The sequence below is a fragment of the Pavona decussata genome, unplaced genomic scaffold, assembly GCF_977016875.1.
Source record: "Pavona decussata unplaced genomic scaffold, jaPavDecu1.1 SCAFFOLD_128, whole genome shotgun sequence".
NCBI classification, from domain to species: domain Eukaryota; kingdom Metazoa; phylum Cnidaria; class Anthozoa; order Scleractinia; family Agariciidae; genus Pavona; species Pavona decussata.
In genome coordinates, this window is record NW_028145542.1 from 1,530,890 (window position 1) to 1,553,119 (window position 22,230).

General features: G+C 38.5%; 2 protein-coding genes and 1 long non-coding RNA gene across 4 annotated transcripts in view; 2 read left to right on the plus strand and 1 right to left on the minus strand.

Moving 5' to 3' along the window:
• Positions 1-15,421, plus strand: part of LOC146468869 (uncharacterized) — a 39,600-nt gene extending 24,179 nt beyond the window's left edge. The window contains exon 2 of the long non-coding RNA XR_014867341.1: positions 14,955-15,421. This is a non-coding gene — a long non-coding RNA (uncharacterized LOC146468869). The remainder of the gene's footprint in view (positions 1-14,954) is intronic.
• On the plus strand, positions 5,670-9,988 carry LOC146468870 (N.vectensis toxin 5-like). Of its 2 annotated transcripts, none has more exons than XM_085123941.1 (4): positions 5,670-5,806; positions 8,213-8,312; positions 9,153-9,174; positions 9,674-9,988. In XM_085123941.1, the coding sequence occupies exons 2-4, from the start codon at positions 8,223-8,225 to the stop codon at positions 9,850-9,852; spliced, it is 291 nt and encodes a 96-aa protein (XP_084980067.1). In that variant the 5' UTR covers positions 5,670-5,806; positions 8,213-8,222; the 3' UTR covers positions 9,853-9,988. The 2 variants fall into 2 exon arrangements, with proteins under 2 accessions (XP_084980067.1, XP_084980066.1); XM_085123940.1 differs by having other exon boundaries at positions 5,672-5,806; positions 8,210-8,312.
• Positions 9,108-20,409, minus strand: LOC146468871 (uncharacterized). The gene is made up of 4 exons (XM_085123916.1): positions 19,866-20,409; positions 18,716-18,844; positions 17,088-17,407; positions 9,108-9,827 (listed from the first exon to the last, which is right to left on the minus strand). Exons 1-4 carry the CDS (start codon positions 19,917-19,919, stop codon positions 9,815-9,817), a joined length of 516 nt encoding a protein of 171 aa, XP_084980042.1. The 5' UTR covers positions 19,920-20,409; the 3' UTR covers positions 9,108-9,814.
• Positions 20,410-22,230: the final 1,821 nt, after the last annotated feature.

Genomic DNA, 22,230 nt, shown 5'->3' on the forward strand with positions numbered 1-22,230 from the left:
TAAAAGAAAATTTTTTGGCTAAAGATACCATTTACATTTTAGCAGAGTTCATCCAACCAGTTTGGAATTGGGAAAAATTATCATAGACTTTCTCTAGCTATAGAGTCACGAGAAGGATGCACGTTTTTCGAAATATTACTGGTATCTTAAAAATACATCTATGTTGCCATACAGGCGATCCCTTATCAAACCTTGCATCTAAGCAATGCTCTGATAAAAAAAAAAACTAATGATGTCTAGGATATATTTATGAGAAAGAACGAGACGTTGAATTCCACTGGAAACCATATCGCATACTTTGAAGGAAATTCTACAGAACTGGCAAACTTTATTTAATTGAGCAAGATGAATGAATTCTTAAAGCCTGTTTCGTATTTCATTTAATATTGGGATATTTTATAAAACCCCGGTCTAGATTATTCGAGAAGAAGAAGAATTACTAATAAGAGCAATAAATAATCTGCTTTTATTAAAACTAGAGAAATTTCTGAAGTAGTGTGACGAATGTCGACTCTTTTACTGATGAAGCAAAGATCTCGGCTAATTTTGGTCGAATTTCACAGATCCAGCAGGCTTGATTTTTGAGAAGCTTGGTTCCTCATTTATGCAAAAAGGACACAAGGTGTGGATCACGGTTTTGTTCCTGCAAGTCGGAAAGGAATTCCCTACGCTTTGAAACAACTTTTGTCTCGCAAGTGCTCAACTTATCCTTAAATACCGCACGCCATTGGAAAATACGCCCATTTCTATTTAGCCCACTTAAGTTTTGGCTAAGTAAACAAATAACACAAAATCTAATAAAAATGTTTGACCTTGACTAATAGTCTTGAGGTAGTACTTTTGGAGACGTCTTGTGCATTTGAAAAAGGCTGGGCTCAGGCGTTTGTTTTGCGCGGGCGAATACTGTAGTCTTTCTAACGACAAAACTGTTGCGGGCAGCTTAAGTTAATTTCGTGTGTCTAATTAATCCCCGTCCGCATGAAAACGTTTAAACTTTCAGATAAAACCCGATAAGAAACAAGCATACTTTAAGGACTTTAAGCATAGATGTTTGTGTCTTCGATAAGTAAATTATTTTAAAGAATCGGTGGTAAGGGCTTCTTCATCTTTTTAAATGTTTGAGTAAGTATGTAAAGACGGACCTCCTAATACATTTAATCCATGTTGTTTTCCTTCGTTTTCGAGAAAAATTGGATCAAATAATCGATTCGGCGCAAAAGAACAGCGAAAAAGTCAGAGAATGAAATTTTTTTACTCAGAAAATGCACCGGTGTAAAAAATGTTGAAGGCTTGAACGCGTGTTTAATCAAATTTTAAATTGGTTAAAGCTTTTCATGACGTCCTGAAACAAGTTTTATCTTTCAAGATATAGAAAAGTGATCCACTTATTCTCAAATACTGCACGCCATTGGGAAATAAGCCTATTTCTACTTTGCCCACTTGAGTTTAGCGAAGCAAACAAATGGCACAAAGTCCAATGGAAATTTTTGGCCTCGACAGATTAGTCTTGAGGTAGTACTTTTGGAGACTTCTAGTGCATTTGAAACACACTGGGCTCAGGCGTTTGGTTTTAATTTTCGCGCCCACAAGGATCACCCGCCCAGCCGAGTCAACTTTAGCAAGCATTTATGTATGAATAAAGTTGACCCATTTGCCAGAACCAACAAAACTCGTGCATGGTTTGGTTGTCTCGTCTTAACGGAATTGACCCGGCTTGGCTAGCCAAAGTGTTTAATGTATATGCGGTATTGACCAAGCGTGAGGTCAAGATGGCTAGATATTGGCCAAGTTTTTTTTTTTTTTCTTTTTTTTTTTGCATTTTCGTCTTGGTCCACAAAAACGCAAAAAAAATAACTAAGCCAATATCCAGCCATCTTGATCGAACAAGCTTGGTCAATAAAGGATTTATTATATGGCTTTATCTACAAGTGAAAAGTACAACAACAAAACAAAACAGAACAAGAAACTGTTTAGTGCTCGGAAAGAAATTCTTGGAATTGTTGTTGTTGTTGTTGTTGTTTTTTTTTTTTTTTTTTTTTTTTCCGAGTCTTCGTTTCTCCCTTATTCACATTTAATATCTTGCTGTTATTTTTGGATTAGCATGGAATCATGGGTGAAACAAGGAATCCTAAATTATCTTAAGGTGCTAACTTTATAATGGCTTTAAGGGAGTATACAATTATTGAGAACGAAAAATTTAGATTTTCGCCAGTGAGAGAAGATTTTAATAGAATCCGACAAACTCGCCTTTATCAGCCGATCGCGCTGTGGCGTAAATAATAACCACTTTTACACAGTTTTCGGCCTCCAATCAATAGTTCTTCAATGAAACAATGCATTTTTAAATTGTATCTCCTGTTTTGTATCTTTATTTTATTTTGTGTGACGAAATGTAGTGTCTTTTAACTTGAAATTCCAATTAAATAGAGGCGTGTATTAATTTCTCGTGTGACACCATAAAAACAAGCAAAAATGTTGGTTCTTAGCGAGGACTAATTAAAGATTTATTAAAGAAACTCGGGAAGAAACAATGTCTTCAATCCCATCTTTAACACACAAGTCATGCGATATTGTATAGAAATTTTGATGACTTATTCTTGTAGTTTATTTCAGTTTAGCAGGAAAAATTTGCGAAAGCAGGTTTTCCAACAAATCTTTACCCTCAAATTAAATCAATTAACTAAATTTTGCTTTTATTTCTCTCACAGAAGAATTACGAAAATGAATGCCAAGATGCTTCTGGTTGCCATGGCAATAGGCCTTGCTTGCATTGCTGCAAAGCCTCGAGCTCCTTTGGATTATGAAGACGAGGTTAGTTTTTTTAATACAATTGAGGGAGGGGAGAGTGACAAAGTCACTGGGTGAATGAATTCTTTAGTTTGTTGTGAAAGATCGAAATGCTCAAAACATTCCTTTCTCAAGGACAATGACAACAAGAATAATGTAATAAATGTAAAAAAATATGAAGGAAAACAGTTGTTATTATAAACGTACCCAGGCAAAATTGTATCTGTATGGTAGTTCGTGGACCTGAAAGCTGTTTCCATTTTAGAAAGAGATCAGTCTCTCTTTCAATCGAGAATCCACGAGAAACAACGCAAAAAATAAAAATCGAGCACGATATCAGGGGGACGAGTCAAAGGCGCTTTACCCGTTTTGCCGCTCGCGCTTCGAGTAACTTGCGTTCTACTCCTCGGATTCTCGAGCGTAAGAGAGGCTGCTTGCAGTTTATTTTCATTCACGTAACATCTTGGTCCTCAATACCAACCATTAGAAGAATTTCTGTGGTTATATAAAAATATATATATATATATTTAGCCACTTTTAATCTGATTTCCTGTTTATTTGACCAACTTTTGAAAGGCCCTTTTTCATTAATAGTAACGAATTTTATATTCTTTCATTCGTTTGTTAGCAGGCCATTTTCATGTTGGCGTCATTTCACTACAACTACCAGAATTCATTTCGTTTTCCTTTTCAAAGTCAAATTTTGTAATCCCAATGGAGAGCAAAGAACAATAGCTCTAATTAGCATGAGAAAACAAAACCAGAAGGATTCTGGTAGTTGTAGTAAAATGACGCCATAGTGAAAATGTCCTATTATCCGTACTCGAATCACACTTTAACATACAAGTTCTATCGAATTTGCACATACTAACGAGGCTAGAACTGCTGCCATTTGTAAACAAGGTCTATGAGAGAGCGTAGAGAGTAAATTTTTGAGTATTTGTCCCGATACGTTTCATAACTGCACTACTGAGGTGCAGTTATGATTATCAAACTCAAAACAAGTAAAATATAAACACATACTGAGGGGTTCCGTTTCTAAAGAAATATTTGGCTACCGCGACGGGATTCGAGTGCTGATTCTTTGATTGTTAGTTTGTTGACTGAGTACATTATTTCTTAAACCTTAAAACATGAACTTATATGTGAAAGTATTTTGCCTTTGGACGCGTGGAAAACAGGTTAAGTGACTCGCGAGTAAATTAAAAATGTAATTCACAAGAATTGAAATTGTAGAAAGCTTAAGCTAATTGTGAAAGGGCTACGAAAATTAAAGTTAAATCACCGGTAAGCTTAGTTCAAACTTCATTGATTCGCTATTAAACACAAAGATTTCTGTCTCAAGCGTTCAAATAATAGTACCTTAACCCTTGGTAGGGCCTTTATTTTGGACCGAGGGGGAAGAGGGGGGTGGGGTGGGGCGTGAGTAATCTCGGAATACTTGATCTTCCGAAAAAAAGCGTCTAGAATACTAAGTTAGCTAAAAAATCGAAAGTTATTTACCAAAAACCTTTTTTTTCATTTCAAAAAGAGATTTTCCATTTTCTAAAAAAAATTAATCTGTTGAGAATTGGTTACCATGATAACATCAAAGTCAATAAACATTAACCAACCACACCAAATTTTCCCAGATAAATTTTCAAAAAAGTCATGAATTTTTATGGCGTTTGCGCAAATATCAAAAACTCAGTCAGGTTCAAAGTATGCCGCAGGCAAAAACCACCCCCCCCCCCCCCTTCCCTGGTTAAGATAGGGTTAAGAAAAATATAACTTAGCGGTGATAAGATTCTCTTTAACTTTAATATGTTTTCTCTTTTGTCATTCAGGAGTATAAAGAGTGGAAAGGAGGTATGTAAGCTTGACCAGCTTAGGAAATGCACGGGCCTTTTACAAGTCACATCCATAGCTAAATTCAGCGCATACTTTGAAGGAAAAATTCTACATAACTGGCAAACTTTATTTAATTGAGCAAGATGAATGAATTTTTAAAGCCTGAAATGGTCCATGGTAGTGAGTCAAATTCGTCTTTACAAGTCCAAACAAAAGCCTTTGTTGTTTATTGCGCTTTGGGCGGAATTGTTCCGAGACTCGGCGAAGATGAATTTCGAATCGTCACAAAATTGTCGGCGTGTCAAATTAGCGGCACTAGGGGAGAGGGGTTTGGAAAGTTGAGGAAGGTTTACCATATTATTGACCCCAAGCAAGAAACTTGGAAATGCTAAATTCCTTTATACGATTTTGGATCAGTTGATAATAGGGTGCAGCATAACGCCGCAAAACAGTGAAGCTTTTATCGATGGTTTCACTTGGTCAAGAGTTGTGAATTTCAAACTAACTTGCCTTACTCGTAAAGAAAAGAAAGGAAAGAAAAGGCTTTGTTTATGAAAACTCGCGCTTTGGATTGGAAAAATCGCCTGATTAGACGGTTTGATTGAAAAGGATCAATGTGATTGTCATTTAGTCTTAAAACAAAAGCATCGGTTGCTAGCGCGGCTCTTAAAGAAGAGGTGTTAGTTTTAAAACCATCACGCTTTCACTTGCGACGCGACGCTTTCGCCAAATATGCAAATTTCGAACTGGTGCAGTCTTCGGCAATTTTTTGATTTCCCTCGTGAATTTCGCTATTGTAATAACAGCGAGTTTGAATTTCCCTTCTGAATTAATAAGCCTTTGTCTGGCGCTAAAGCTATTGTTTCAAAATCTCCTTTTATGGCCGTATTTGCGACGCTAAACAAAAAGCATTGTCTTTGAATTTGATCAGCTTTTCTTGATGCGTCGTATTTCATTCAACATTGGCATATTTTATAATCCCCGGTCTAAATTGTTTGAGAGGGAGCTATTGTTAGTGGCAACTACACGGAACGGATGATACGTAATAAGCATAATTTGAGTGATACATTCTGACTTTGTCTACTGTGAACGTGAAATATATTCCATGTATAGATCAGCAACAGTGTAGTTACTTCGCGGACTAGCGTACGGAACGGATTGTGTTTAAGAGTTGGCTGTGTCCACAAAGGTGAGTGCTGAGTGGTTTTCTTAGTTTGAGGTGTAACAAAAATGTTGTAGGCTTATTGAAGCGCATTAATTCAAATTTAAAATTGGTTATTTAAGCTTTTACTCAATGTCGATTCAAAATCTAAGAAAAATGTTTGGCCTTGGCGAATAGTCTTGAGGTAGTACTTTTGGAGACGTCTTGTGCATTTGAAAAAGGCTAGGCTTAGGCGTTTGGTTTGCGCGGGTGAATACCGTACGCTTCTAACGACAAAACTGTTTCGGGCGGTATAATTTATAATTTAGTGTGTCTAATTAATCCCCGTCTGCTTGAAAACGTTTTAAAAAACGTTTCTCTTAACATACAAATAAAACCCGATAAGAAACAAGCATACTTTAAGCATACACGTTTGTGTCGTCGATGGGTAAATTATTTTAAAGAATCGGCGGTAAGGGCTTCTTCGTCTTTTTAAATGTTTGAGTAAGTATGTAAAGACGGAACTCCTAATACATTTACTCTATGTTTTTTCCCTTCGTTTTCGAGAAAAATTAGGCCGAATAATCGATTCCGCGCAAAAGAACAGCGAAAAAGTCACAGAATGAATTTTTTTTTCTCAGAAAAAGCACTGGTGTAAAAAATGTTGAAGGCTTGACAGCGTGTTGAATCAAATTTTAAATTGGTTAAAGCTTTTCATGACTCAATCTCGATTCAACATTTCCTTTGTTCTTGAACATGTTAAATGGCGCCGAAGCCGTTTGAATACTCCGTTATTTTTTTGCCTCTAAATCCGTTCAACTTTTGTTAAAGGAATGTTATTCTAACCGTTTTAGCGGGCCTTTATCCTTATTAGTACTAAGAGAAATAACCTGCTCTTTTGAAGAGTAGAGCAACTGCTTAAGAAGTGTAACGAAAGCCAGCTCTTTTATTAATGAAGCAAAGATCTCTTCTAATTTTGGTCTAATTTCACGGATCCAGCAGGCTTGATTTTTGAGAAGCTCGGTTTCTTGATTTATGCGAAAAGGACACAATGTGTGGATTGTTTTGTTTCTGCAAGTCCATAAGGAATTCTCCACGTCCTGAAACAAGTTTTATCTTGCAAGATACAGAAAAGTGCTCCACTTATTCTCAAATACCGCACGCCATTGGGAAATAAGCCTATTTCTACTTTGCCTACTTGAGTTTGGCGAAGGAAACAAATGGCACGAAGTCTAATGGAAATTTTTGGCCTCGACAGATAAGTCTTGAGGTAGTACTTTTGGAGACTTCTAGTGCATTTGAAACACACTGGGCTCAGGCGTTTGGTTTTAATTTTCGCGCCTGCAAGGAGCACCTTCCCAGCCAACTCAACTTTAGCGAGCATCTATATGAAAATAGCGTTGCGCATTTGCCAGAGCCAACAAAACTTGTGCATGCTTTGGTTGTCTCGTCTTGACGGAATTGACCCGGCTTGGCTTGCCAAAGTGTCTAATGTATATGCGTTATTGACCAAGCGTGAGGTCAAGATGGCTAGATATTGGCCAAGGGTTTTTGTTTTTTTTTTTGTTTTTTTTTTTTTTGCATTTTCGTCTTGGTCCATAAAAACGCAAAAAAAAATAACAAAGCCAATATCCAGCCATCTTGATCGAACAAGCTTGGTCAATAAAGGATTTATTATATGGCTTTATCTACAAGTGAAAACTACAACAACAAAACAAAACAGAACAAGAAACTGTTTAGTGCTCGGAAAGAAATTCTTGGAATTGGGTTTCTTTCTTTTTTTTTTCGAGTCTTCGTTTCTCCCTTATTCACATTTAATATCTTGTTGTTATTTTTGGATTAGCATGGAATCATGGGTGAAACAATGAATCCTAAATTATCTTAAGGCTCTAACTTTATAATGGCTTTAAGGGAGTATACAATTATTGAGAACGAAAAATTTAGATTTTCGCCAGTGAGAGAAGATTTTAATAGAATCCGACAAACTCGCCTTTATCAGCCGATCGCGCTGTGGCGTAAATAATAACCACTTTTACACAGTTTTCGGCCTCCAATCAATAGTTCTTCAATGAAACAATGCATTTTTAAATTGTATCTCCTGTTTTGTATCTTTATTTTATTTTGTGTGACGAAATGTAGTGTCTTTTAACTTGAAATTCCAATTAAATAGAGGCGTGTATTAATTTCTCGTGTGACACCATAAAAACAAGCAAAAATGTTGGTTCTTAGCGAGGACTAATTAAAGATTTATTAAAGAAACTCGGGAAGAAACAATGTCTTCAATCCCATCTTTAACACACAAGTCATGCGATATTGTATAGAAATTTTGATGACTTATTCTTGTAGTTTATTTCAGTTTAGCAGGAAAAATTTGCGAAAGCAGGTTTTCCAACAAATCTTTACCCTCAAATTAAATCAATTAACTAAATTTTGCTTTTATTTCTCTCACAGAAGAATTACGAAAATGAATGCCAAGATGCTTCTGGTTGCCATGGCAATAGGCCTTGCTTGCATTGCTGCAAAGCCTCGAGCTCCTTTGGATTATGAAGACGAGGTTAGTTTTTTTAATACAATTGAGGGAGGGGAGAGTGACAAAGTCACTGGGTGAATGAATTCTTTAGTTTGTTGTGAAAGATCGAAATGCTCAAAACATTCCTTTCCCAAGGACAATGACAGCAAGAAAGTACCGAATAAATGTAATAAATGTACATAAATATGAAGGAAAACAGTTGTTATTATAAACGTACCCAGGCAAAATTGTATCTGTATGGTAGTTTGGCACCTGAAAACTGTTTCCATTCTAGAAAGAGATCAGTTTCTCTTTCAATCGAGAATCCACGGGAAACAACGCAAAAAATAAAAATCGAGCACGATATCAGGGGGACGAGTCAAAGGCGCGAGCTGCGAGCGGCGCGAGCGTCTGCTTTACCCATTTTGCCGCTCGCGCTTCGAGTAACCTTAACCCTTCGTAGGGCTTTTATTTTTGACCGAGGGGGAAGAGGGGGGTGGGGTGGGGCGTGAGTAATCTCGGAATACTTGATCTTCCAAAAAAAAGCGTCTAGAATACTAATATTAGCTAAAAAATCGAAAGTTATTTACCAAAAACCCTTTTTTTCATTTCAAAAAGAGATTTTCCATTTTCTGAAAAAAATTAATGACTGTCGAAAATTGGTTACCATGATAACATCAAAGTCGATAAACATTAACCAACTACACCAAATTTTCCCAGATAAATTTTCAAAAGAGTCATGAATTTTTATGGCGTTTGCGCAAATATCAAACACTCAGTCAGGTTCCTTTCTTCTTCCGTGGTTAAGATAGGGTTAAGAAAAATATAACTTGGCGGTGATAAGATTCTTTTTAACTTTAATATGTTTTCTCTTTTGTCATTCAGGAGTATAAAGAGTGGAAAGGAGGTATGTAAGCTTGACCAGCTTAGGAAATGCACGGGCCTTTAACAAGTCACATTAATTGCTAAAGTCAGCGAGGAACCTTATTACCGTTAAATGCAAATTATCTCTTCGTGACTGTCAATCGCCCTGGTGTATTCATTAATAATGCGTAAACTAACAGGAGAAAGCAAATTATTTCCAGTAAAATTTCACTTCATGGCTAAATAGTGGAGCTTGGATGGCGTACTGCTTGGAGCACTCACCTCTCACCAATCTGGTCGGATGTCCTGGATTTGAGCCATATGAGTTAGCATAATTGGTTGAGTTTGCTGGTTGTTCTCGTCCCTGTTCTGAGGTTTTTCCCCGGGTACTTCAGTTTTCGTCGTTCTTATTTAGTTGCAGACTTTAGTTAACCTCGCTTTGCTGGGGTCAATTTAGGATACCACAATTCATAATCAAAAGCAGTCCTTGTAATAAAGACAATACAAACAAGACCGTTGACTATGTTTTGTTTTGGGCCCAGATCAGGAGAATCAGCTTTCGAAGCGAACAAGTTGCCAATGCCGTGGAGAGGGATTCAGTGACAGCGGTTATGGCAGTGGGACCACTTTCTGGTTGGCTGGGTGCAAGTCAGGGTGGTATGATTGTAAGCCGGGTTCCGGTTTCATGACAACGTGCTGCAAAGAAGTAGGAAAAAAGTAAACAGCTGAGAAGCTTCTCAGGGAGAGCAGTTTGCCAAGGTGTATTCAAGTGTTAAGTTGATGTCGTCAGTTCGGTACGGTGTCACTCGCAAACTAAATTAAAGAAAAAGTTGTTAATTAAAAGGAGTTAAACTGCTTGATCAGTGTTCTTGTTCAGCATTTGATTCAATCTAGTTATAACTAGTTATTAGAAATTATAATATCACCCAGATTGCGTCCAACTAAAGGTTACCTCTTTAATGTCTTACTTGAGCCGTAAAAGAGGAATGAGTTGGAGATGAGATTTCTTCATGGGCGTATAAAAACCAGTCCAAAACTCGTACATTTCTTTATATGTAGAAATGCGTAAAACGCGTAAAGGAAGAAAGAAGGGAGACATCAAGCCCCCATCGCCCCCCACCCCCACCAACTCCTTGTTAATTTTGTGACAGTGTCCATACATTTTCAAGAGAAAAAGTGAGTTAACAGGATTTAGAACGTTTTCAAGTAACATTTCAACACAAACTTCAATTCAGAATGTTATTATGTCAAGTTGATTCAAGCCGGTTACTAAACCTGAATACATTTTAATACTTCTAAAGTGTAAACAAATGCTTTTAGTTTTCTTTTGATCTTTTCCGCATAAGCTGAGAACAACCTATCTAAGGGGCTATTCACATGATTCCAGAATGAAATTCATTCCGGAATGAGTCTCGTTCCAGAATGAAGTTCGTGCCGCATTCACATGTGAAAATCGACCGACTCTGGTTTAAGTTCCCGCGCATCAGTAAACAAAGATGGCGCGAGTTTCGCACGAAACATTGTTGTGGGTATTGATGGCGATAGCTGCCACGATTTCGAACAACTTGACCACAGGGCTGCTTCTTTGGGCCAGACAGAAAAGGAAATCACGTATGTTGGCGTTGAGTCCAAACTCTGGCTTCCTGAATGTAAATATATTCACTAAAAGAAGAGAAGAAAGGAGGAGAAGATCACACTGGATAAGGCCAGGCAGGACAGATTTGTGGTGGAGAAACATGATCGACGGTCTATGCTTGCCTGAAGAATGGAAAAAAAACTTTCGAATGAGCAAAGAAAACTTTATGGAGCTTGTAGATGAACTAGAACCGTACATTGCACCAAGCCCTAGATCTCCGAGACCTGCCCTTTCATCAGCCAAAAAGGTAGACAAAAAGCCTTGCATATCAGTGGGTAGCCATTTTGAAATCTAAAAGAGGGGCTTGGGGCGAGTCAAAGGCCTTGGCCTACGAATAATTTAGTGAGGGCAAACCATTTCGATTATCCCGCAGCCCTTTCATTCACTCGTGCTTATGTGCTTATTGTTACTACATACCAAGGCAGCCAAAAATTTCAGTCAAGTTTAAAGACTTATTTTCCAGGGGACATTGGCCTTATATACCATACAAAAAAATTATGTTTGGCCATGGAAATCACATTGGGGAGTGGGAAGGGAAAAGGGTGGACCTTGGCAGATTCTATTTCCACTGGGGCAAGCGATTTTTTTTCCCTGGAATGACCCATTTTGTAAACTGTGTGGCCAAAACTATCATTTACACTATTTGTCATTTAGGTTGGCATCACACTGTATTATCTGAAAGATTCTGGGTCAATGGTTATGACAGCTAATGCCTTTGGAGTTGCTGTATCAACAGTTACTAAAATAGTGAGAGAGGTCTGCATAGCTATTAGAGAACATCTGACACCAGAATATATAAAAATGCCAAAGGACATGGAAAGCATGGAGCGACTTATTGCTGGATGGGAGCAGGCTACTGGTTTTCCTATGGTTGTGGGAGCCGTGGATGGCACACATATTCCTATCCTTCAGCCATATATAAACTCCCAAGACTACTACTCTTATAAAATGAAATACACCATAAACGTTCAGGGAGTATGTGATTATCGTGGACAGTTTATAGATGTTGATATCAGGTGGCCTGGTGCCACACATGATGCCAAAGTTTTTTCAAACAGTTTAATAAACCAAAGGATAAAAGATCAAACCCACCCATATCTATGCCGGACACTTTTACCAGGAAGAGATAAAGTTGGTCTCCTCTTTCTTGGGGACCCAGCTTATCCCCTTCTCCCTCACGTTATGAAAGAGTATGCCCATTGCACTGATGATGCACAAGTTGTATTCAATCAAATGCTTAGAGATGCGCGAAATCAAATAGAGTGTGCTTATGGGCGGCTTAAAGCCAGATGGCAGATCCTAACTGTGCCAATGCCCTTAAAATTACAGGATGTCTCTCTTATTATTATGGCATGCTTTGTGTTGCATAACTGGTGTGAACGACATAAGGTTGGAATTGATGAAGTGGCAGTTCAACACCAAATCCACCAAAATATTGCAATGAATGAGGGAACAAAAGTTGACAAGAGATACACGTATACATCTACAGGTGGCAGAGCTATTAGAGACATCATAAAAGATTATTTTCAGGAACATTCAAGCAAAGATATTTAGAATATAAATTTTATTTCCTGAACTCTTAAATGCCTGAACCAAGGTGGCAGATCTGAACACTAACATGAACCAAACTTTTGTTCTTTTTATGGAACTTGTTGCAGCAAAAATGTGTTTTTTTTTTGGCTGAATTAATATTGTTTAACCAATAAGCAAACAAATATTAAAATTCAACTTTTTTTCTATCAAAGTGGACATACTAACAATATTATATAACGCAACCTCTTTTGTGTCCAATAACAATAATGTACCTATCAATGTCAGGCATAAGAAAGAGTATAAAAAACTGGACACAACAGATTCTAGCCCCACTTATTCAAATCATGGATAGCACTATCTGCTCAGTAAATAATCATCCAGTGAATAAGAAATCCACCTTTTGAACAATGGGGCCTGAAGGATATGCCATTTATCCAATAAAATTTATTTTTAACTTAACATATCGATTTTACCTTCAAACATGATTAGGAATTGCATCTTTTCATTTCTTTTGGTCCACTCAGTTCACCTGACAAGGCTGTTTGTATTCCCACCTTCAATGCCTTGCATCAAGCAGTTAGGTGCATAAGCAAGTATTGAATAAAATTGTTGCTTGTTTACATGTAAACATAACTTTCCAGGAGCATAGTTATTGTATACTGCCTCAGGACACAAACATTTGTCATCTAAAATTTCCCATGTTTTCTCTTATTGTGAAGTAAGTGAGCATTTGATAACTGAGACATACTTCATCACAAAGTTGTGTTTGAAAATTGAGCTGCTTAAATTTAATCCTGATATGGATTAATTTATATTAATTTTATGTCAAAGAATAAACAAAGAGAAGTTGTGTTTCCTTTCATTTATGCTTTCTTATGGAGGTTTTTAAGGGAGTTTCCATGTCACCAAAGTTTGTGCATTCATAAATATAATTTAACAAGGGTGAGAACCATAAGATAACTTACAAGACAAGATTATTTGTCACTGCTTGCTCGGCCATAAAATTGGGGGGAAAAATGAGGATTTATACCTTATCAGAAAACCCAAGCTAGTAGGGCTAATAGGCATTTAAAATGGTTGTTTGGGTAGTCTCTAATTTTGCAGCCTGTATGGGAATTTTAAGCCTGGAAATTAGCCAAGAAAATAGTGTGTACTATCACTGCTATACAGTAAACTGCAACGTATGTTCAAAACTATTTTCTAATGCAAAGTAACAATAATTTCAACGGTGATAATGATATTCTCTTGGGACTGCCTCCATAGAACCAAAGGTCAATTGTAAATATTATGACACAGGATCATATTCAAAATATTCGTATGGGGATGTTGACCTTGCACGGTTTGGATAAACAGCTTCTTGTACTTGAGTAGCAGATGGTTGCCCTTGTGAAGAAAACTGCCCTGGGATACCCTGAGGCCTAAATTCAGCAGCCCCTTGTTGGAACATAACAGGACTGGGAGTATAAGGAACATGCTGCGGTTGACCCATTGTCATCATGTATTGCATAGTTGTTGCCAAAGTCCTGTTCAACAATGCTGTAGACTCGGCCATTGTTTTTAAAGCATTGTCTAAACCTTCATTTTGCTTCTGCATAGCTTCCAACATTGATTGCTGAAGTTCCATTTGCCTCTGTGAATTTTGCAGAACAATATCTTGCTTTCCTTCTTTTGTAATTTGTTTCTGAAGCTTCTGACGCTTACAGTCTACAAATGTTTTTGCAGACTTAACTCTTTTCTCTGATCGTTCCTTGCAATTGGTACTGCTTGATTCCTCGGCTGAACCGGTATTAACACTCACAGAACTTTCTGTTTCCTCAGATCCTTCATCATGTGGTGTTAACTGCTCTTCATGTACAGACATGGATGATTCTCCAAACTCTAGAGGTTTTGTTGCTGCACTGCCTACCCACAATTCATGGCACGAATGCCAAAACTGTGCTACCAGCTGTCCTGATCCAGAACGAAGGTCATTCTGACAGTCTTGTGTATAGCTCTTCTTCAATGTTTTGAACCTGTTTGCCACTCTGCGATAGCCAAGAGCAATTAACTCCTTTTCAGCCTTCAAACTCTCAACATGCTTTTGATATTCGTCCTTTGACATTTCTTCAACTGGCTTCTCTGGGGTAGAGGGCTCACTTTTGCCAAAGTCTTCAGGCCACTGTTCAGCTAAAGCACTTCGAACGTGCTCGAACAGCACTACTTTATCCGAGTCCCATTCCACTCCTTCCCCCAACTTTTGCCTTTTATAGGCAATGACAACGTCCAGCAATTTTTCTGTCTAAGTTTCGTTCCATTTCAATCGACAAACCGATTTCACGGCCGCCATCTTGAAAAAGATCATATGCGCTACTCGCCCCAGGCGATTTTTCATTTCGGAACGAAGTTCGTTCTCACTTTACATGATACCAGAATGAAATGTCATACCAGAACGAAAATTTCATTCGGATTGAAAACCGGCATGAACTCATTCCGGAATGACTTGTGTGAGAGCACAATTTCGTCTCGGCATCATGTAAACAGATGAAGAGAAATATATGGAGATGGAATGAACTCATTCCGGAATGAAACTCATTCCGGAATCATGTGAATAGCCCCTAACATAATTTTGCCTTAATAAACGACGATGTCAATATTTTCTGTACGATAAAACAAAGGTCTTTACAGGAAACATGACTCCTTTATATTCAGCGTAATATCATGCAGGCGGACCCCACACACCCACATGTTATGAAATTTTCCAGGTAAATTACTTTCGATGAATATGAAACATATTAAGAAACATTCGTTTGTAACAAGAACTTAAAATTAAACACGTTATAAAGCTTTTGCTCTTATCACAAAAGATGATTAAATACCGCGGGGAGGTCGCAACCACATGCCTGTCCCTGCATGTGCAAATCAGAGCCCGTTTGTTCGAACGCCGATTAACGCTAATCTACAATTAAAAGTTAAAGTAAGGTTTTCATCTCGCTCCTTAAAAATAATCTCGAAAGCTAATTATAAGTTCATAGTAAAGAAAATTCTAAGTCAAAACTGAGGAACAGAAATCTTTTGGAAAAAATCTTATTGATAAGCAATTAAACTCGAAACCCAGTTCACGTTAACCCGGGTTAGCTTAATCCGGCTTTGAAAAACTGCTACCGATTCTTGAAAAGCCGCTTAACACATAATATATCTATTTGGCCAACCCTAAAGGCGGAGCTTCAAAACTACTTATAAAAACATTTCTGCTTATGGTTTTCCTATGAACGTAATAACCTTATAAATTCCTCATCCTTTTTTGACTTGGTATACTTTTATTGCGTATGCAGCCAAACTATTTAGCTACAATAATAATTACAATGTGAACTGAAATACAGGAGAGCAACGTATCCGTAATCCAACTTAAGGTGGCCGAATACAGTTTTTTAGTGTACAGGTGTTAGAAGACGTTATTTGGAAACTATGTATTTCTGGACACCCAAAATTGGTATGGTGTAAGACCAATTAAGAAAAAATGTATTTTCGTACGTCTTGTTGAGCTAAGGACCGTTTCCATGGCAACGCAGCGAAATATTAAACGTCCATAAATAGTAGATTTCCTTTATTTTTAGAAAATGTACTCATTACATTTTTTCCATTTTTTGTATCCAGAACAACTCACAAAACACTGACACAGTTGCACTATTTTCATGTAATTTTGACTGAGAGATCTCCTGCAAATATTGATTTTGCATTTTAATGTTTTGTGAAGATACCCTCTGTTAGATTTAGGTTTCTCTTTGTAGGCGAGTTACGCTTTTAGGGAACTATTTTCATGCCAAATTTCAGGGAATTCTAATGAGCGGTTCCTTAGAAAACAGTTCATTTCCACGAAAACAACCAGTCGCAATTTTTTGGTCAAATGCGCATGCGTGGCTTTATTTGGGTTTCATGGCAAAGATGAAACTGCATGTGAAAGGTCTTGGTGAATGTTTTTTTTGCTTGGAAAGAAAAGAAAAAGAGTCCAGAAACGAGAAACTTTGTCATTTAGGATCAAAACTTAACTTTATTATCCATTTCATGTGAAATTGAGGGATCACTTTATCGACCGCCGTATTTGCGTACCACAACCCTAGCGCGCGCTTAATAGCATCATTTACAGAATCTGTAAAGCGCGCGCAAACTGTGTTCAGCCACCTTAATCACTTCAATAGATCTGACATTCTAAGCCACATGATTATATGTGGAGCTTGGTGTCTAATAATATCAAAACACCCCCCCCCCCCCTTCCCCCCCCCCCCCCCCCTTCAAACCATCTTCAATGTTTTGAGCATTGTGACTATATCTTTCCACATACAATGTATAAGCAGGCCTATTAGTCACAAATGATTCATGATCACTTATGGTCGAGTTCGATTTTGGATGACAAATATGGGTTTCATTATCACCAAAATGACGTGAGAAATATCAAAGAGTCATTAGGAGGTCGATAAATCGATTGCTCGGAATGTAGACACCTTGCAAACAGAGCTTCTGATTTTCACCGAAAGACACAGACGAGATCGAGAGCGGTCAAATCGTTTGAGAAGCCGTGTAAGGTTAATACCTCTTTCTAGCCATTTCAGGTCAGCTGATTAAGTTCATCTGTCTGTTTCATATGCCAATAACAGGGATATGATCCAGATTGGTAGTTTAAACGGTCTTTCATTTGTCTCCAAACCATCTCGAAAAATAGTCACTATTTTCTGCTATGCACATAACACTCAAAATGGTTGCAATAGGGGCAAGTTATGACGTTAGGGGAGGGTCCTGTGTAATAATCTCACTTTTTGGATAGCCCAGCGCATTTTTCTGGAACATCCCAGTCCCTTGTGATCGTAGACCAGTCTCCTAGCTTGACAAGTGTATGCCGCGTCCCCCAATGCCAATGCCAAAAGTTAAACCACTGATAAAAGATTCCGGCACTCAGCTCCAGCGCAGCCAGATCATTGAACAGATTCACACACCATCTACGTTTCCAATACGATAGGGTCACAGGAAGGGAAACTTGGATCAATTTACCATCTCCGTAGGCACCAGCTCGAACGACGTGTACTGCTGAGATATATCCTTCAATACTTGCTGTCACATCAGCAGAAGGGTCAATCTAGTGAGAAATATAAATGCGATCAATTTTGCTGATAACAGGAAGTCTTTTAAATTGTTAGCCAGAGCCTAGGAACGTTAGCTGAATGGGAGCATGAATAAACGAATTTATTTCTGCTTGAATCGCCAACATAGTTTATGAATTCTCCAATTATGATCTATCGGAATTCCGGAACTCATCAAACGTTCCGAAGCTAACAATTTTTTTTGAGTCAACAGGAGTTTTACATCAGCTTAGGGACAAGTGCAATAGCACAAGGGCCGGATTAATTTATCACTTATAAGGATATTTCTCTCCCAATTTCGGCAGAAGAAACAATTCGCGTTTAGTGAAGAATCAAAGAATATTTGGGATCTGCATTTCTTGTGAGGTTTTCGAAGTAAAGTGGCATGCATTCTACAAGTACATCATAGAGAAAGTTCTTTCTGGTTTGCTCTCGTGAATCCCTGATCTCTTGTTATCAGATCGCTGTGGAAGGTAAGTATTTGAGCTGTTGTATTTTGAGAAGAAGTCTGTCTCTTCCAAAAGCAATTAACGTCCTCTTGCTCAGGTTGGCCGACGGGTATGTTTTCTTCTGTACATAATAAACTTGACAGTCACATATGTCAATTAGTACGCTCGAGCGGACCTGCAGAATGCAGGGGGTACTTTTGTGAGCTCTATTGAATGCAAGAGTGTGGCTTGTTGAGATTTGTTTCTAGAGAGCTCCTTACTTCCCCCATTTTACTTCAAGGGCTTCTTTCACGATTACGGGGATGGACAGAAAGTCTGTCGGGGGCGTTCCCAATCACCTTGGACTTGGAATATTGTTACTGCAGTGGTGTTGCTCTCTGCTGAAATTATTCTAAGCTAGTGGGTTCATAATGTGCCAGTGCTTCCAACGACAAAAGGGCCAAAAACCAGCAATAGTTGCTTAATTAAATGAGGACGTCACAATACTGTGAGATATGGCAAAACATCTTGGCACAGTTGGTTCACTCTTGACCTTTCGTCTGAATGCGTGCGCCATGCAAACCGCTTTGACTAAGGAGGCCAATTGGACTAATGCCTACCCTCCCGCAACCCCCTTTTTCGGGATTCAAAAGAGGCTCTGCTCGCAGAATTTTTAAGCCAAAAAAGTTAACGCCGGACTGAAAACAAGCGGTAAAGTGCCCTTAACAATGGTACAGTGGCTGGGTTCAATTTGTTTCAATTTTCATTGTAAATGGCGGTCTGATGATAGTACGGTATAAAGACCAAGTTTCAGCACCCAAACGGTCATGAAAATGCATTTATTCGGATTATGCTTTATTTGAGTTTAACTCATACCTGTGCCGTTAACGTAACAGGATCGAGTGAATTTCCACCTTGAAGAAAGCTGAGCTGCGTGCTGACTTTAAAACTTAAGACGAAATCTATTCCGAGCGTTAAGATGAATACAGGGACAGCAATGGCAGGCTGAAAAGAGAAAGCCAGAGTACTAGCTGCATGTTAAAAACTTGGAGTTACTGTAATTTTAAGATAAATGCGACTATCACAGGCTTTGCCAGGAGTCTAATCGGGTCAGTTCATACTTTCCTAACTTGTACAAGCCAAGGGCTTGACACATTCAATTCTACCTTCCTTCAGACACTTCGATAGAAATTCCCTTTAATCTCCTTTGTTTTGGCCAAACTGTTACTCTATGCTAATAGGAGTGGATCATACAAATTTAAAAACTCATAATAATTCATAAGCTCAGTGACCTATCCTAAGGTCGATAAAACATCACGTGCAGTGGTTTGAAAACCCGATAAAACCTCCTCCTTATTAGTATGCGGTGTTTAATGTTTTTCTCGTATGCTTATTCCCAACGTTCACAAAAGCATCAGTGTTATGAACTCTCTTGGCACACGCTTTTCCAGGAATGTTTTTGAAGCAGTTCAAAAACCTCGCTGCACGTGTTTTATCGGGTCTAAAACCACTCGGCTGCGCCTCGTGGTTTTAAATCCCGATAAACACTTATACCAAATTGGAAAAGCTAATGGTGTTGTTTGAGTCAATACTTAAATGTTGCTGAGAAAATGTTTTCAGTGAAGTCACAAAGTTTGGTGGCTATTCCTTGTATTGGATACTGGAGCGTGAGGTTGAGGTAATATTCTTAATTCAAATACGTGGATTAGCTCCATAACTGAAGAATATAGTGGTTTTTCATTGAGCGTCGAAAGTAATTCATTGTTGCTTTGGTTTTCAGCTTAACTACACTCTGTAATTGGTCAGCAAATTTAAATTAGCGCCAGATTCTCGACCAATGACAAAGAAAACCAATACCAATCGTGCCTTGCTCGCTTGCATGTTCCCTCGCTCGACATGCATTTCCTTGAGTTCTGATTGGCTCATTGCGTTGTTTACGTTTGTTGTGAATGGTCAGAGTAATTACTTTGGTTCTGGTCTTACAACGCTAAATTGAAAACCTCTCTACTGGTCAGCATAAACTTACCATTCGATGTTTCCACTCTCGAACTCTCCGGATAAATTTTTCCTTGCGACTCATCTCTCGTGTACTTTATAACTTCATCCGGCAGTGTTATTCTTCCATGGCCAATTGTGAGTCTGACTTTAACTGCTATTTCCGCTATACCTGCTGCATCAGAACTCACTGAATATTCGGCCGTTGCCTTGACGTCGACTTTAAGGACTTTTTTCTCCAAAGAGTTCGATTGTGTGGTCAACATTTAGGTATTGAGCCTCGGCCTTTTCCCAAATTTCACGAACCCCATTGTCAAACTCTCTCCGAGACCGCTTGCGAGAGATCGCTGACGAGTTCGTTGAGTTGCTCGGCCCAGTAGACAAGGACACGTTTGACGTCGAATGGCGTGAATTAGAAACACTTGGGAACCTCTCTTCAAAGTCTTGCTTAAGTGGCAAAGTAGTAGCAGATGCAACGTCTAGCTTTACGAAAGACAGGAATCTAGCTGACTCAGATTCCGTGATTGGGAACTGTTCAGTTTCAATGAGCGCAACATGACTTGTCACAGTTGCTTTCATCATAGTCTCGTTAACACTTCCTTTATTTTCAAGCACCTCCGATCCCCAAAACTCAAATGCACAGATAAATAGGCCTGGCTGTTGATTATCATTCCGTTGCTTTTATCAGGATCAAAGCAACATTAGAATAATCCATATCCAGTTCTATTTCTGATGACATGTTAACGAAGTCTGAACGATCAAAATGATTCTTTATCAAAACTGTGTCTTTATCCGATGTGTTGGCTTGTCGGTGCATTTTCATTGAGCTGGGGTCGGGCATTAGCCCTCCACTCAATTACCCCGGGGCATTTGACCATCTAACTCAGTTTTACCTTATAACATTTTCGCTTCTTCTAATGACCAATTCATTGGCAAATTCAGCAAGTTTCTTCTAGACTACGTCTAGATATGACGCAAATGGGATGCTAGAGCTGCAGAATGACCTATTTGGCACTAATACGAGAAACGAGACCTAGCTGGGATAAAATTTGGCCTGAATTACCCTAGATTTTATTACAAGTAAGTCGAGGAAGGAAGAAAACAAAACATTTTTGAGCCCCTACCCTGGGGCTTTTGAACAACGTTTTGTCCCGGCTGTGGGGAATTTGCTAGCTTATTTTAAAAATATCCTAATTCCCGGGGGTCGGTCGGAGGGGGGGGGGGGGTGGGATAGGCATAGCTGGAATTGACTGATGCATTATTGTCGTTTGCAACGCTTACTCAGTAAACCATTTTTCAGTGCGGCGGTTTGATGCGCTGTCAAGTGTGGCCTACATTACAGGTTGTCACGTAAAGCTGGGAACGCGGAAAAGGCACTGTTTTTTTAAACCTTAAAAGGTAAAGTTTAGTATTTAAAGGTTATGGGTTATTGGTTATTATAGAATGAACTGTGTAAGACTCGCGTTTTGATTGGCCTTGAGGAGTGTGTTATTAGAGTATAGACGCACAATTGACGTCATCGAGTGGTGTAACCGGCGCACGTGATCAGAGTCTAAAGTCCAGCAAGAGTGACTGGTCAACAAAGTTTTGCAAACTGTTTTTGCGAGTAGCGGACAAACACAGGCAAACTTTCGCAGGAAAGGAAAACTGCCCAATAAAAAAATTGGACAAAGACCGTTGAGAGTGATCTCAATCAGGACAAAAAAGCTAGAACTTTGTTGTGACGTGAAAAGGAAGCAAATATTTGTCGAAATATGTCGCCGGTAGAAATCCGGTAATGGCGAGTAATCGATTACAAATCGCAGTGAAGCGACTTACTCGCTGTAACATTTTGGGGTCAGGATTTCCTTTTGAAATAAAGGTTAGTTTTGAAAATGGTGTTAGTGAAATTCTTTCAGATTATACTCTAATTTAGAAGATCACAATTGCATGTCTGTAGTAGTCTAAAATTGAGTTTGCTGGAAAGTTTTTGACTCAGCTCAGGTAACGCGATGCTCGCTTACGAAATGTGTTGAAATGTCTAGGTTATTGTATAAAACAAACAGATTCCATTTTGCCGTGGGTCTGTACTCTGATACTCGGCACAGAGGTGAGAACATCAGTCATCTTTGTTCTCACCGCGTTTTGACGTCATCTGTACGTTATCAGAGTACAGACGCACGGCAAAATGGAATCTGTTTGTTAAATTGTAGTTAATGTTTAGCTGTGAAAGTTATTGCCTGTCATTAGTGGTTACTGATAAGTGGCTAGTGGCTTACTCGCAGTGAGTAGTACCTGTTTAGAGGCTAACCCCCTCAAATGTTCAAAGCAGTCTTCACGAAGTGTCATAGACCTATGAAAATACAGTGAAGGCTTTGTTAAGGTAGAAAGAACGTTAAACCTATAATATTTTATTA